A 15,744-nucleotide genomic window follows, 5' to 3' on the forward strand; every position below is an offset into this window, starting at 1 on the left:
AAGGCGTCAAGAAAGGAGTCCTTGTCGAAGCGCTCGTCTTCTTCTCGGGCGTCGAACAAGCCTGCTGAAGCCAACGCAACAGCCACAACCAAGCCATTTTCCGACGCAGACGTCCTCTCAAAATCCGAGCCAACCAAAGACCATGCGAGGTCAGAGCTTCAGATTTTCTTGTCGCCACATTATGGCTGCCATTGCCGACTCCTTTTGGGGTGACCGGGATACGCTGGCCCCAGTTTTGCATATATTGTCGGAAGCGCATTGGAACATGAGCTCCACTACCACAATTTGGGCTTATTTTCAGAGACGTAAAGGTCTAATGTCCGTAAAGCGGTTGATTTTCCTGTAACAGGACGTGAATATAGCAGAATTCAATCTCCGAATACTTTCCGAACCGAGAAAATTTGTAATGGCGGCCCGTGAAAAAGACGAAAGCTTCCATGGTCTCTCTAATTTATATTTATTCCGAATGTGACGTGGGGTAAAGTCGACGTATACTGCAGAGAACGTTATCTTCACCGTCGTGTGCTGCGCTGTGTACAGCAACTAGTACGTGTCCGCGGTCGCACAATTATTCCACGTTTATTCCTAGAATTTCCGGACTCAAAGTGACACGTAAGCACTGGTCATTTTTTAAGCTGTGATTGACTCAAAGGTTCAGCATAAAATTCTTTCCATCCAGATTGTTGCTCTTTATGAAGAAGTCGTGTCAGAAAGGGGCGACAAATAAATGCCGTGCGTAGGGGGTTTCGGGTCACACATAAAATAACCTTCATGGGTCCAAATTAATCATTGACCCAGCGCTACGGAGCTCCTCCTATTGTGGGCGTTACCAAGAGGATTAAACGACAACATGTATAAACATTTCCCGCTTAAAGAGATACTGTGATTGCACATTAAAGGTTTACTACGACCAAATTCCAGTCGTCCCATAGAACAGTCCGCTATTTGGTAGCGAGCACTGATCCTGGCTGTTAACGATTCCAAGTTAGTAATAACGCTTTGAGCGGCAATATACGCATGTCGGTGCAGGGGAAAATCGGTTTCCGAGAAGGACATCGACAACGACCTGGCTTTCCTGGAAGCAGCGACAAAAGCATCACCCTCAGGCCAGACAGACACCCGAGAGGAGCCAGTCCCTCCAACAGCGACGGCCACATCCACGGGCATGGACACGGGTCGGGTTCCACCAGGCAACGCGGCGACGTCGGGAAAGGACGGACAGGCCACCCCTCCCGCTCCTGTACCGTCGTTTCCAGCGCCACGGTTGAGTCGTCGCTTCAGTCTGCGGAAAGGATACTACAAGGACGGGGACTTGGAGAGCAGGCCGATATCGGCTGCCGGAAGCCTCATGCACATAGGGTCCCGCGACGACGGTCGAGCCAACGAATCCTGGGTCCCGTGGTCTCCTTTCTTCCGTGAGTCTAGTTTCACATCCGCCGTTACCAGGAGCGACATTAATGAACAGCGGCTTGTTTTGTTGTGTGGTCGTGAGAGGCGGTTCTACTTTTGCAAGTTCGAGCTGTCGTCAAGCAGCCGGCTTCAGTCTATGCTTATCAGTGAGATTCAACCATTCTGCTGAGGAATACTTTTCAATAATTTATTCACGTAGAAGCATCATTCCCCTTGATCTGGCCCCTACTCTTGGCGTGGTCAGCCAACAGTTATCAATGGGATTTCCCTATACTGCAAATATTGTAATTACTAGAGGAGCATCAGAGATCGTATTCAGGGTTGCGTTTAGTTTGGCATTTAAAGGGGCGTTGATTTGGGTTACCTGTTGTGAAGTTGAGCCGCAGAAAGTTTGCTAAATTAGAAGTCCGAAAAGAGCAGGAATTGAGCGAAAAGCTCAAGGTTACAATGCGCACATAGGGCAACAGACACACTGAGCGCGTCGCGAATCCCTGCCAGTATTCTTTTCCTGGAACTCATTATATCGAAAAAAAATTCCAGGAAATCTAAGCACTTTTCGTGAGTACTGAATGTGAACGCCCTAGGGTCCGGTTGAACTCCGCTGGGCGCTTCTTTGAGTTCTACACTGTATAATGATTTCAGGGGGCGGTAAAACAGCGGCCCGGGGGGAGGGGGGGGTGTCAGGGGGCGGTAGAAAGTTAGGTGTGCGTATGAGATCAACAAGTGTGGGATGATATATTGGTCGCAGTTAGCACAGGACCGGGGTAATTAGATCTAGGGGAGAGGCCTTTGCCTTGCAGTGGGCGTAGATAGGCTGATGATGATTATGATAATGACTTCAACTTTTCTGCGTGGTATATTTGAAAGCTCTGGGCTTACATTGGGGCTCGTGGGTGGTTTAGTGCTTATGCGGCAGCCACGTAGTAAGTTTCATTTAAGATCCGTGATGAATGAGACGTTTAGGAGCCTTTTCTCTGTTATTGGCCCCGAGGACATACCGTGGCGCCACCTACGCGTGACGTCACGTGTAGGATGCTGGGTTATGTCCTCGTCTGCTAGAACATATATCCTGTGGTTATGCGACCGCACGATTTTTGTTGTGGCCACCGTGGGCCCCATAATCGCAGTTCTGATACAGATCACAGAAAAAAGCTGTCTACAGACCGAATAATCCGGGCAAGCAATCATCGACTCGCTTGTTCCCGGCGACACCGCCACGGGTAGTTGCTACCATCGCCACCGACAGCTCGTACGCTGCCATGTAACGCCAAGGATGATGCAATTGGTGCCGAGAAAAGTACGCTGTTAATTCATTATGAAATACTTGCGACGTGACATGTACGAGACTGTGTGTGCAAGAAAATAGACCTTGCATTAGCGACACAAACGTGCCGCTCAGTTGCGACCTTACCACACGTACTGCGCGCATTGCGTGGTAAATGAATGGCTACGTGAGACCGGTGAGCGGATTGCTTCGCTTAAAAGTGCTGCTACGATCTGCACTTTGCTTTAAGCAGTGCCTATTTCCCCTCCAATGTTTTTTTTTATATATTCATGCCCTGATTTGATTAACGATCACTAGTACTCTGTACTGCTGATATGTTTACTTTTCGCGACAACTTGTCTGCAATGTACGAATGGTATTAACGCGAGTTTTTAACGCCTTCGCGCGGGTTTAGACTTGGCTATGTTTATTTTTAATTAAGACGTCTGCAACACGGGATTTTGTCTCTTTACAATGAGCCTGCGCCTTTCTCTAGCATCAAGTACGAGAACTCACGATTGCTCACAGAAGGCATGGTTGCGTACGAGGCGAAACACGTCGTGGGGGGGAGTTTAAGAATGGGGGAACAAGCGTTGGAGGCCCCCAAGAATTCGTGAAACCCAAAGCAACATGCTTGCGCGCGGCGAGTTTTGGAAGAAGGTCTTCTCCAACAGCTAACTCGCCGCCGGTTTCGGATGCGCGAAGTCCGATGTTGGGAACTTTAGGCTTAGCGTCGCGGCCGATATTTCATCGCCACTATCGTTACAGTCGCGAATGGCAGTCCCTAACACAACTTTTCACCACACTGTCACCCCTTTTCTCGTAAGGGGAAGTTTCTATTCGTGGTGACTGCCATTTAAGCCATCGATGATCAGGATACCTGCCACGGCCTCATCCGATTTTTGCGCGCAGGTATCGCCACCCTTCAGCCGCTCGCCGCACCATGCGCGAACGGGCCGGCGGCGTGGGGCCCGACATCCGCGGTCGGTCGCCGTATGCCCTTCGGCCGCTCGCCGCATCGAGCGCGAACGGGCCGGCGGCGCGGGGCCCGACATCCGCGGCAGGTCGCCGTAGCCACCCTTCGGCCGCTCGCCGCACCGTGCGCGAACGGGCCGGCGGCGCGGGGCCCGACATCCGCGGCCGGTTGCCGTAGATCGCGGCAGATATTTGAGCATCGTCTTGAAAATCGCAGCTGATGACACTACGCAGCACAATTTTCCACCACACTAACATCCACTTTCGCGAATGTGGACCTCCTTTTCGCGATCAGTGTGATTTTAAAAAGCAGCAGCAAGGTGTTGCTGTCGCGACCTACGTCGGTTCGAGCCGCCGGCGGCCTGCAGGCACGGCGAACGTGTGTGCGGAGCGTTTCTGCGAGCAGTAAACACTTCATGATTTCCTCCTTCACCTATTTCTTGGGAACGACAACCGAAATCTACAAATTTAGCTCGGTGATCGTCGTAGCCGAGCTAAACGTTGATCGGGGAAACGAGCCGCAACTCACGCTTACACCGGGTTCTGTCGCATATACGTTTGCATACACCACCACGCTCAAGTTGTTTGCGGGCAGCCTGCCACGGTAATAAAGTCCCCATGAGGTCAAACTACGCTTCACGCACTGATAATGAACTTCAAACGCCGAAAATTAGCACGGAAATGCACTTAGAAAGCGCGTCCAAATGAAATGTCACGCGCGGCAAGCCAACAACGCAGCAAGGCGAGCAAGGTAGGAACGGGATCCTACAAGTGACGTCAAAACCATCGCAGCGCCGGCCTCTCCAGTGGTGGCCCTCGCGTCCAATAGTTACTGCACCTGCAACTGTGAGTGTCCACGTGCTATAGAACTCTTCCCAACCAATGGGCAGGGTCTTTTTCGAGCCCGCCAAATTGGTGCAGATCATATGGGCCTGCACCCTAATGCCGCGAAGCCCTCGAACCACCTCCACCTTGAACATCTCAATGAGTACAGCATCTACCGTCAGGGACCTTTCCCGGGAAAGGCACGCAGTGGGTTTTTGAGAGCGTCTTGGACGGAACACATGCTGTTTGGTTTGTGTAACTACAATAATTAATGCAGACCACGGCAGAGCTATTCTTTCGTTCTTGTTTAGCACGTTTTGCGTTGCTGGGTTCCGTTTTATAAGATCGCCGGCCATGGTATACAAGAGGTGAGAAGCGCAGCTGTGCGAAACGCATTTTAGGCTACATCATCTTCTTTTAGGAAGGCCAGCTTGTCTCGTGCTATGCGGGCAAAGGGCGGAGACGCGCGTGAAGCAGATATATTAGCTACCTGCGAAACCTGCCAACTGTTTCCTTTTTCGAAGTCGAATCGTAAATATTGTTGTCTTGCGTAGAGAAGACGCCGACATTTTGGTGAGCTCGCGGAAGGGGCCACGGTGATTAGGCCTCGATAGAAGGACGTGAACTGCGAGGTCACTTGAAACACGAATGTCTGCCTACCGAGGTTGTACTTCCCACATTTCTAAGGCGTATGTCGATTTGTTTCAAGGGTCTGTGTGTGTGTTTTCCTTCGTATATAATACGTGTACATTTTAAATTACATGGCTTAGATGTAAGCTAACGCCGTTCTCAGTCAATTAAACAAGATGAACTCGAATTTCAAAACTCCCCTCGATTACTTGATTGCCAGGCTCAAGATGCAACTGGGATCGGGTGGTGAAAAATTCTCGATACACCAAGACAGACATTCTCTTCCTCTCACTAGTGCCAATGATACTCTTCTCTTGAGGTAGGAACCATCAGTCAAGGAAAACAATGCCGTGTCACTCCAGCTCATAAGGGTGGGGATTGACATAGACAATCAGCGCTGCCTTATTCGCTCAGTGGGTCATTCAATCTGTTTACATTAAAAACACTGAATATACACCCCATAGGCTCAACGTACAAGCACCTACACAAAGGGGCGTACTGGTTTTGTCCTTAACTTCTCCCATCCTCCATTTAAGTGACTCGAGCACCAATAAATCACATGTGATCAGCCCTCTGGCTATGTAGCTGGGGCTCAGATCAATAGTCGTTGGAGGCTAAGAATGCGCCTGACCTAAACGGTTTCCATGGGAATCGTTTATGCTACTAGTGAAGGTGTTGTAGAGATGGGAAATCTGATATTGCGATATGACCTTCGGTTGCATGAGAGAAATTTCTCAATGCGTAGATAGCAGTCCAGTAGGCATAACCCGTGATGAGTATGAAGAACAGGTGTACTACCCGTTTAAGAAAATGACTACCACTAAACCACGAACAAATGGAATAGGAAAGCCACGGTGGAAGGATGAAAAAAAAATTCGGAGCAAAGAAAGACACGACAAACTCTCGATAAAATTCACTAGAAACCTTTGAGGGTATTTCTCCTTTGATGTACCAAAAAAGCTTTTGAGATCATGATAACAGCGCTCATGATTGCAACGACGACACCGTAGTTGATCCATAGAGTTTCACACTAATATACACTAGAGGCAAATCTCACGCCCCGTCCAGAGGAGCCGCGCATTAGCGAGCGTTCCGTCATGTGCTGGGGAGGCACGTTCCACTTGTCCTCGGCATGGCCCATGAACTGGCTTAAAAGTTGCCTATCTGTAGTGGTATTATGTATTCTGTATTCGGCCTCTCGGGTTACTTCAGAGATATCAGGGACACCAAGTGCGCATTCATACATCTCATCACCGCAATAATAAAAACTAAACCCTAGCCTTTTCTATGACACGGCGCTACATGTGGCTTTTTCTCCGCAAGCGTACCCTGTTGAAAACGCTAACATTGCGTATTGCCGCTGTCCCCACAGCTCTGAACGTGAACTTTGTGTCCGAGATCACCAAAGAGGCGCAGCAATGCCTGTTCGGTGTCGTGGTGTTCTTGAGTGCGCTCATCGTGTCCCTGGTGGTGGCCGGCCTGGTGGTGCTGCTGTACGCTAAGCGCGAGGCGTCGCCGCTGGATTGCGTGACGGCCGAGTGCGCTGCAGCCCGCGATTATCTGCGACAGCTGCTCAACACCAGTGAGGACGCTTGCCAAGACTTCTACGGCTACGTCTGCGACTCGTGGCTACGACGGGGCCCGCATAACGGCAGCTTTCGCAGGGACAGCTTCCTCGCTTCGCTCGTCGCCATCAACGAATCACTGCTCCGACAGCTGGACCACAGAGGTAAGGGCGCCTTGAACAGCCCCTTGCCGACGCATCAAACACAGTATACTGGATGACAGAGACAAGACTACATTTTGACCCTTTAGACACTGTTTTGCACACGTGTTTTCCGTAAACCTAAATTATTCACTACAATTGAGCCAAGTGAAACGTAAGGGATAGTTTTAAACTAAGCGGCCCCGCGTTCATGGTGCCACAAATCGGTGAAATGATACAACAAATCCTAGCTTCTCTTTCGCGCGTGAGCCGATTTGTAAGATATTAGTACTTGCTGAAAAGAGCAGCACTGACTTTCGAAATGCAGGGACTCCTCATCACCCTGTGGGCTCGAATGCCATCCGCATTCTGAGTCCACTTTATCGGAAGTGCCATATCTACGTTTCCAACAACACGACAAGTCCGAGCATTCAGGCCACGCTGGACGCCGCAAGGGTCCTCATCAACTGGACTACAGTCCGAGCAGCCGGTGACTTCAGGAAGCTCGTGACGCTCTTGGCACAAAAGTCGTTGCTTTTTGGCATCCACACCATCTTGGCCGTCGAGATGTTCACAAGGAACGGCCACCCCATTCTGTGCTTCTCGCGCCGAAGCTCGCTGCTGCAAAAGCTGACGACAGAAGGTGACCGGGATGAACTGAGTGCCGCCATAGAATTAATCGTTAACGGCCGCATGGAAGACCTCGACACAATCTTGGCTGTCGACAAGCTTGTCGAAAAGTCGCTCCTTTCTACCGCAAAACAGGGGCAGAACGAAACCGAGGTCTTCGGAATGCTAGAAAAGTTGCTGAGGGACCTGGTACCGGGTGTCTCTATGGCAGACTGGATTGAGGCGGTCAACAGGCTTCGAACAGCGCACGAGTACGTTGTCCACCCATCGGACATGGGCATCGGTTCCGGCATCCCTTCAGTCCGGCAGGCGTTCAGGGAGATAAATGCCAAGGGCGGTGTTTCGATCGCTACAGTGTACCTGGCAGCTCACATCGACGCCGAGGTTCTTTCCATGGAACTCTCAAAGCGCCGTGCTGCTGCCGACGATAAAACAACAGCCCAATTCTGTTTGGAAATGGCGCGGAATTGCCTCGGGCACTTGTGGCCATCGCTGCTCTCGCAACACCTTGAAATCGGCAAGAGCGCTCATTTTGTCCAGGACATTTACAGAAAACTAAAGAGGGCTGCCCACGAACTAGACCTGTTCACCTGGCTTACCGACGTGAATCGTAGGACTGCCGAAGCAAATCTCGAGAAACTAGCACTCAGGATCGCCTCTGGACACATATGGGTGAGTGTTCGAGCCCCGTCTCTATCTAGGTATTTATGTGCATCCTCACGCGCCCTTTGTTCCTAGGTTTACTGGGCACACATACGTGCTAGGTCAACGTCAAAATGCATTCATCTTATGTAACTCTGCCTGGCCCCACCAGGGGCGCGTATACAGAGATACAGTAAGTGTAGCCGGGGCGTGATGGCCTAATATCAACCGCAGGTAAAAGGCATGAACGTCACTGGCGGCTTGGATGAAGCTGACTACGCGTTCCTCCTCGCGGGACTTGACGAGCCCGGTGGTCGCGCTGGCTTCGTCGAGCTGTACCTAAATGTGGCCCACCGTTACCACGAGCTCCGCATACGCAAGCCCCCGATCCTCGACTACCGGGTGTTGCTGACGCTCGAAGAGCGCTCCGAACTCGCCTACTCGCCACTGCTTCACGCGTTGGTGGTGCCCACAACGCACCAGCGGGATCCTTACCTGTACGCAACTACGCGCGTGCCCACATATTTCAACTACGGAACTCTTGGCGCACTGATTGCCACGGGGATAGCGGATGCGATCGCGCCCACGGCTGCTCTGCTTATGAATAAAGTGGTGAGAAAACTTTTCACAACGTCTTATCAGAGTACATCTTCAAGAAAAGTGTCATTCCGGCGCAAGTTCTTTGCTGACAAACATCGGTATTTTCGCTTAATAGCGATCATTGCGATTGATGTTAAAGCGTTTCTAAGGAACACTGAATTAGCCGTTGCTCAAAGACATATGCTAGGAATGTGTCAGTTATAATCAGGAACACTGCAATAGCCATTCCCGTGAATAAGGGGTCCAGCGCAGGCAATAAAACATCGATTGTGTAACTGGGAAGTGCATCCAGAGTTTCTACGCTTGTGCGCCAAACCTTCAGTTCATCTTTCCTATTCACAAGAATAGATGAAGAGAGGCGTGTGACATACGTTAATGAAATACAATTTTAATTCGAAAGCCATTGGCGCCCATTCCGCGAAAAAGTGCCATTGTTGTTGTACTTGTCCGGTCAATGCAGTGAACAGCGAATAAAAACGCGCGTGGTACCTCTGGATTCGAACCCGGGGCTACAGAGTAGCAGCCCAGCGCTCTGCCAACTCTGTTTCCCCTGCACCTCGCCTACGTAGAACAAAAGTAAACGTCCTTTCTCCATTCTTTGTGGCACATACTTAAGGGATTGGCCAGGAATAGCGAGCTTTGAGAGGCAATGTACCCGCTTCACAAATTTCCAGTACTATGGTTTGGAAACAGTGGGCGCTTTGTTACACCTAAACAGTGGGCGCTGTGTTACACCTGCATGTGATGGCACTGCCTGGCAGAGTGCGCCGCTGTGTTTTACCTTAAGCGAAGAAGGTAAGAGAGTAGGGGAGGCAGCCGCTTGGGAAATTACACCAGACAGCACTTGCCTCCACATATTGCAACCGCGGGGTCAGGAGGCGACGGGTGCCGAGAAACCCCAGTTTATCCGTGCATCGCGTTCGTTGCGCTTGCAAATGGTCGCGTCTAAAAGTGGGTTGGCCAACAGGAGCGGTTGCGCTGCGCAAACCGCGGATGGTATCGTCACGGTAGAAGCGGTCCACGTAGCTACGACACTTCCATAGTAGGAAAACTACGTCCACCGTAAACAACATGCAGGTGATGTCGGTGTACATACACAACAGTAGGGCTACGTTTGGCATCGGTTCCAATCAATATATCGAATCGCAAACTTTAAAGACGATAGCCTTTCTTGAGCTACGCAAACACTTCTTCAGCCGCCGGGTAAAAGATGGCAGAATTCCTGAGCGAGACGTCTATATAGGCAAATCATTTTAAATATAATAAAGCCAGAAACATGCTCCGTAACTTTCTTTGTTAATATTACAATATTAGGCCCATTTGAGTAAGAACGTGAATGCATAACTGGTGCGTCCAATGCTCGTTTAAATCAAAGCAGATGTTTGCTGGGTTTTTGCGAGATGAAAGTAAAAACCCCTAAAGTAATCTCTTAGCCACAAACTACAGAGCTGACGACCAATCCTCGCGCTCGTGGCACTAGCACTACGTTCCAACAGTCTAAACAGATGGTGCGCCATACGTGGGAACGCAAAAAAATTGAACTCTGCCATCCTGTAATGGGTAAAACTAGACAGGTGTTGAACAGCCCGAGAGGTGGGCAGATAAGACGGACAGAGAGAAGTTACGTAGGAGGGGCGACAGAAGGCTATCGCCTTTCGTTTGCATCTGCAACGAAGTAAACAGGTACACGGCCAAATTTTCTTCTGTTGCTCACAGGAACAGGTGGACGAAATCAGTCTAGCTGGCCACACCTGGTGGACGAAAAGGGCGTTGAGCCGGTACAACGCCAGCGCCGCATGCCTGCAGAGTCTGCACACCCGGTTGCGGCTGCGCCGTCCAGCGGGCCAGAAACTGGAGTTGCAGTGGAGAGCCATGTTCCTTCACGCCATGGGTCTGCGGCTCGCGTACAATGGCCTCCTGGCGAGCTTCGGCCGCCAGTCCGATACCGAGGAGTTCCGCAAGCTGTGGCCGCAGGCCCAGGCAGAGTTCTTTGCCCGCTTCTGCCTGCTTTCGTGCGACGCCGACAAGCTGTCGGATCCGGTGCTCACGCCACGCGCCCGCTGCCTTCTGCCGCTTCACAACATGCACGAGTTCGGCGCCGTGTTCGACTGCACCGCTCGTGAGGACTTCATCACTGACCATTGCCCGCTGTGAGGGCCGGACAATGTCACGGGTGCCGGCCAGTTTTGTATACCATGCACGTGCCGCTAGATAATAGTCTGCATTTGTGAAAGTTTCGCTTGCGTAAGAATAGTTAGTGATCTTACCACATTTCATGACATTTGAATAGTACCGAAATGTGTCAGGCCATGTTAATACATTAATTCTATTGCAAAGCTTCCCATTCGTGCGATATGATTTCTACTCCATGCGATATGATTCCTACTCCGCTAATTCTCTCACAAAATTATACCTAGGCCCCGCACGAAATAAGTGCCACATATTTTTAGACGGTGCATTCTCCTTCAATGCCTAAACACTGGCGGAGTTAAGGTTGTCGCGTCCGCCCGTTTTCAATTACAAATAACTATAAAACAATACTTAAATAAGCAGAAGATGCCTTCTTTTTTGCCAGTACAATACTATGCAACGTAAATTTCTCCATAACAGTAACGTCGTGCCAGAAAATTGAGACGTTTTGTATTTTCCGTGGCACTTCATTTAGGTTTTTTATAATAGTTAACTGTTTGCAATGAAGGTATTGTCACTTGCGAATTATGCTCAGATGTTGTGCGCTCCACCGGGGCACTTCAAGAACACGAGAGACATGAACGTCTCGGCTTCCGAAATAAACTGTCGACAGGAATGTGGTTAAACATTGTTTTGTTGAAATAAACAAATGGAGCTATCCTTGTTTGAAGGAGCCATGAAGAGAAAATACAACTTTTATTTGAAAGAACTAGAATTCAGTATCTCACTCAGCTCCATTACAGCCACAAAAGATGTTTTTAACGAAAAAAAAACCAGTATTTAAAAATTTTCAAATTTTGCGCCACAGTGACGTGTTATGAGCAAGAATGACGTCATACGGGCCAACAATAAAGCAATTTTCAGTGCGTTACCTGCACATTAGCATTCAAGTGATGCGGTCAAATGGAACTAGAGGCCCCAATACAGACGTCCAGTCATGTGTCGTCGCGACAGGTCAGTTAGGCGGCCACCAATCGCACAAACAAGGTTCCTTGACGTCATAGAAAAGTTGCGGGAAATTGGCTAGGGGGTCGCGACGGCGCGTATACGCCTCGAGCGCGGCCTGTAGGGGCGCCACTGAAATCCCCCTAGCGGCTCGTTTCGAAAGCAGGCGCGGGAGTCCCCGGCCCGCTCCCCCCTGTTGCCGTTGCTTTTGGGGCTCGTTAAGACATCGATTTACCGTTTTTTCGCGTTCGAAATACCGAATAACGTAGAGCAGGCACTCTGTTTGCAAGCGTGGTGTGTTCACGAGAGTATAAATGTTTATGACGCAATCTTAGTGAGATCTATATGAGCGCCGGGCGTGTCACAGGTCGGCGTCCCGAAGCCAGCATTTGCATGCAGCTGATTGCAATTCCGCTGCCCTGAAATTTAGTGGTAGTGTCTCCGTAAGCAGTGTTTCCTCCGAGTGTCATGTTTCGGCCATACACACTATGATGTAAATCGACTTAATCCAGCGGAGCACTCATACCAGACAGCACGCAAGTTACGCCTGCCAATATCACATATCAGATATTGATCAGTGCCATGAACAAGCCAATGCGGTATAAATTTCACAAACATTGTACCAAAGAAGTACGATGGATAAATGCAAAATTACACTCCGTAGTCAGCACACGACGACAAATTTAATGCTGGGTCGTCTTGTCCCGAGGTGAGCGCTCGCAAAGATTCATCTGTTATATTTATCCTCCACGAGAAGCGCAAAGATGGGCTTATAGAGTAATCCGCGTCCGTGACCAAACTCTTCTTCGAAACATCGTCATATGACACAGGTAGACTGCAGAATCTAGCATAAACCGAAATCAGAGACCCTTATCAGATACGACACTCTTCCAACGAGCCTGTGTGTACGAGATTTCGGCGCACGTTAAGGATCTCCAGGTGGTCAAAATTAATCCGGAGCCCTCCACTACGGCGTGCCTCATCGTCTCCGTTGCGTCGGCGCGTTAAACCCTGCAATAAATCAATCAACTCTTCCAACGACACCTCGTAAAGCTTGTGAACTGCCTACCCTGTATTCTTCAAAAAATGCGTCCGCCGAGTGGTCAGCCGCTCTTTGAAGGCGAAAAACAAACTAAAAGTGAACACACAGCTTGTGTGTGTGATTACTAAAACGTTCATTCGTTGATTTCGCTCCGCATTTGTAAACAACGATAGTTGAGCGTCCTCCTCCTCATCCCCCCCCCCCCACCCCACAATGTCTAGCGAAATATCAGTGCATTTCGCATCTAGTTGGTCTGGTGAATACTACCTTGCTCAAACAAACGTCTTTAGCATTTCAGAAGCTGCACTCAGTTTTTTTTAATTCCCGTACGACTATTCTATTTATTCCTGACTTGCAGACCATTCATTTTCCCGTGGTTACATTAACATATACCTTGGTTCTTACTATAAGGTATGAGTGGGCACATATCTAACAATGCACAGCCTTTGAGTGTGCTTAACATTTTCGCGTGGCTTATATTCCCATAAAAGGCACAAGTTTTTGTCAGCTATTGGGTTATCACATCCCCGAAACATATTTTTCTACGACGTGCATATTCGAAGCAAAGCCGCATTTGTTGTCTGCGCTGCAAAACTAACCAACCTCTTACAGTGCCAATATCAGGTCTAAACGAGGCGACAATAAACAGAATTCACTTGTGCTGACGTGTTCCAAGGTGACAGCGGTGATATGCTGCCGCCGTCGCCGACGCCCGCAAGAGCGGCCAAGAAACGCGCAGAACCGCCTCCCCGGGTAGCTCTTGTTGGCGTTAGAGCGCTCTACCAAGACGCACCTGTTTTTTTGAAGGGCCCTAAACGTGCAGTTGGCTTACAGATGTCACCATAACAAGTTGTTTAGTGCGCGGAAAGGCAAAGAGAAGCGAAAGAGAACCAAAACACTGTATGACCACCTATCAGCCACGCAGCGCTAATCCCGCAAACGCCGCGGAGAATCGGCGGCAGGCGGCGCAGCGATCGCGAATCTCGAGGCGTATAGGCGTTTCCTAGTCAGCACAGCCAACTTACCAATGGCGCCATCTAGGGACTTGTTTGAAGCTATGTGCACGTGCATGTCGCCCTCAATTTAACCGTCCAGAACCGCTTGGTCTCGCAGCGTAGTAGTTCCGCTCCTGCGAATCAGACATCCTGACTCGGGTTCATATCCCGTTACCGCTTTTTTTTTTTCCATTTTCAAGGGTTTGTCATATTTGAATATTAACATTTGGTATCACGCATATAATCTATCTATGACATCTTGATTCATTATAAATGGGATATCGGGTGTTTTCGTTGCCTTTTGGTCAGTTTCAGCTACTGCTTCATGTACGTTTTTGCGGGTTTTCAACTTTTGGGTCGGTTTCGGCTATTTCTGTTAAATATTTCTCTACACCGTGGTTTTCAACCATTGCCGGTCCGTTTTTGCTGTTATTTATTTCAGTTCGGGTGGTTTTATATGCTTTAGGGACGTTTATGCTGTGATATAACCCCCACAAGCTAGCTCCGCTGACGGCTGGCTGTACTGACTAGGAAACGCATATACGTGTCCGGGTAACCTACGTCCTTGGCTGCAGCCCCGGCATGGTTGACCACAGAGGTCTGGTCAGCCTGGTGAGAGCTGGTCAGCAGGCACTCCCACTGCTCGGAAGAAGGGATGGTATTAGGGGCGAGCGATCGGGCGTGATGGCGAGACCATGTGGTAGATAGTATTAGGGCAAGACCAAAAGTTACAGTTGGGGGTATTGGATAGGGCGATAAAGGATAAGCGTGTTGTAATACGTGTTTGTAAACGACGCCAGGTCGCTGCTTCCTCATTGGTTTTTCGAGGGTGGCGTTGAGCATCCAGAGAGTTTAGGCCGAACTCTCAAAGCGTGATAACGGAGGGCGAAAATGGCTGCCATCCCGCCTTGCGAAAATGGACGTCCAGCGAAACTGTTTATCATGCCTACCGCATGATAAAAACCTACGAATAAAAACCAGTTACATTATTTATTCTGCATAGTGGGCATATATTATTAAAAAATGTGGCTCCAATCCATCCTGGAGGCGGTTGGACTGCGAAGCCCTAAACGACCCCCACAACGATTACGCATGCGACGTCATATGAATTATCACACGTGCCTTTACGAAGAGTGAAACCAGAAACAAAAAAAACGTACCTAACTACACTTTCTATTACTGCTCAACGACATTCACGACTGCTTTATGTTCTTCTTCTTTCTGTTTTTCTGGCGTCTTTACTTTTCGTGGTTTACCTAAGGTAGCGTGGAATGAACTGAAGGAGGTGGTATACAGGTCTCCCTTTGTATGTGCGAAAGCTTGGTGACGTCACTACCTGTCTTCTATCCTGTTGGGTACTTTTGCGCTCGGAGTAGCTTAAGCAACCGTACTTTTTACAGGTATAGCCACTACCCTTTGGTAGGTATGTGTCTGCTGTCAGTGACTATGTGGACGCCTTCTTAATAATGATAGTTTTCTGCTGACATCGAACCAAAAATTTGCTTGAGTGGTGTGTTCTTCTTCTGGCTGTTCCGGCGTCTTCACTTTCCTTGATCTACCCAAGGTAGCCTGGAATGAACTGAAGGGGGTGCTATCTGTCTCCCTTTTTACATATGAAAATGTGGAGACGTCACTACGTGATGCCAATGCCGTTGGGTACTTTCGCACTCGGAGTAGCTTACAAAACCGTAATATCTACCCCTATGGCCAGTACCCCTGGGTAGGTATGTGCCTACTGTCAGTGAGTATGCGGACGCCTTCTTAATTATGATAACTTTCTGGTGATATCGCCAAGAAAAGTTTTTGGGGGTACAGGTATTGCTTCGCAATAATACCTGTGTTCGTATGGAAACGCTGCTTTACGAGAGCTTAAAGTTGTGTTTCTGGATAA

General features: G+C 49.3%; 1 protein-coding gene across 1 annotated transcript; it reads left to right on the top strand.

Moving 5' to 3' along the window:
- Positions 1-1,036: 1,036 nt before the first annotated feature.
- On the top strand, positions 1,037-11,897 carry LOC144173496 (uncharacterized). The gene is made up of 3 exons (XM_077701896.1): positions 1,037-1,415; positions 6,477-6,833; positions 10,398-11,897. Exons 1-3 carry the CDS (start codon positions 1,166-1,168, stop codon positions 10,802-10,804), a joined length of 1,014 nt encoding a protein of 337 aa, XP_077558022.1. The 5' UTR covers positions 1,037-1,165; the 3' UTR covers positions 10,805-11,897.
- Positions 11,898-15,744: the final 3,847 nt, after the last annotated feature.

Source organism: Haemaphysalis longicornis, unplaced genomic scaffold (genome assembly GCF_048455015.1).
Source record: "Haemaphysalis longicornis isolate Haplotype H1 unplaced genomic scaffold, Haemaphysalis longicornis Haplotype H1 scaffold_3, whole genome shotgun sequence".
Classification (NCBI taxonomy): domain Eukaryota; kingdom Metazoa; phylum Arthropoda; class Arachnida; order Ixodida; family Ixodidae; genus Haemaphysalis; species Haemaphysalis longicornis.

Coding starts and splice junctions, on each gene's coding strand:
- LOC144173496 (XM_077701896.1), top strand. CDS start 1,166: ATGGACACGGGTCGGGTTCCACCAGGCAACGCGGCGACGTCGGGAAAG. Junction 1,416..6,476: donor CCCGTGGTCTCCTTTCTTCC/GTGAGTCTAGTT, acceptor CTGTCCCCACAG/CTCTGAACGTGAACTTTGTG. Junction 6,834..10,397: donor CCGACAGCTGGACCACAGAG/GTAAGGGCGCCT, acceptor TGTTGCTCACAG/GAACAGGTGGACGAAATCAG.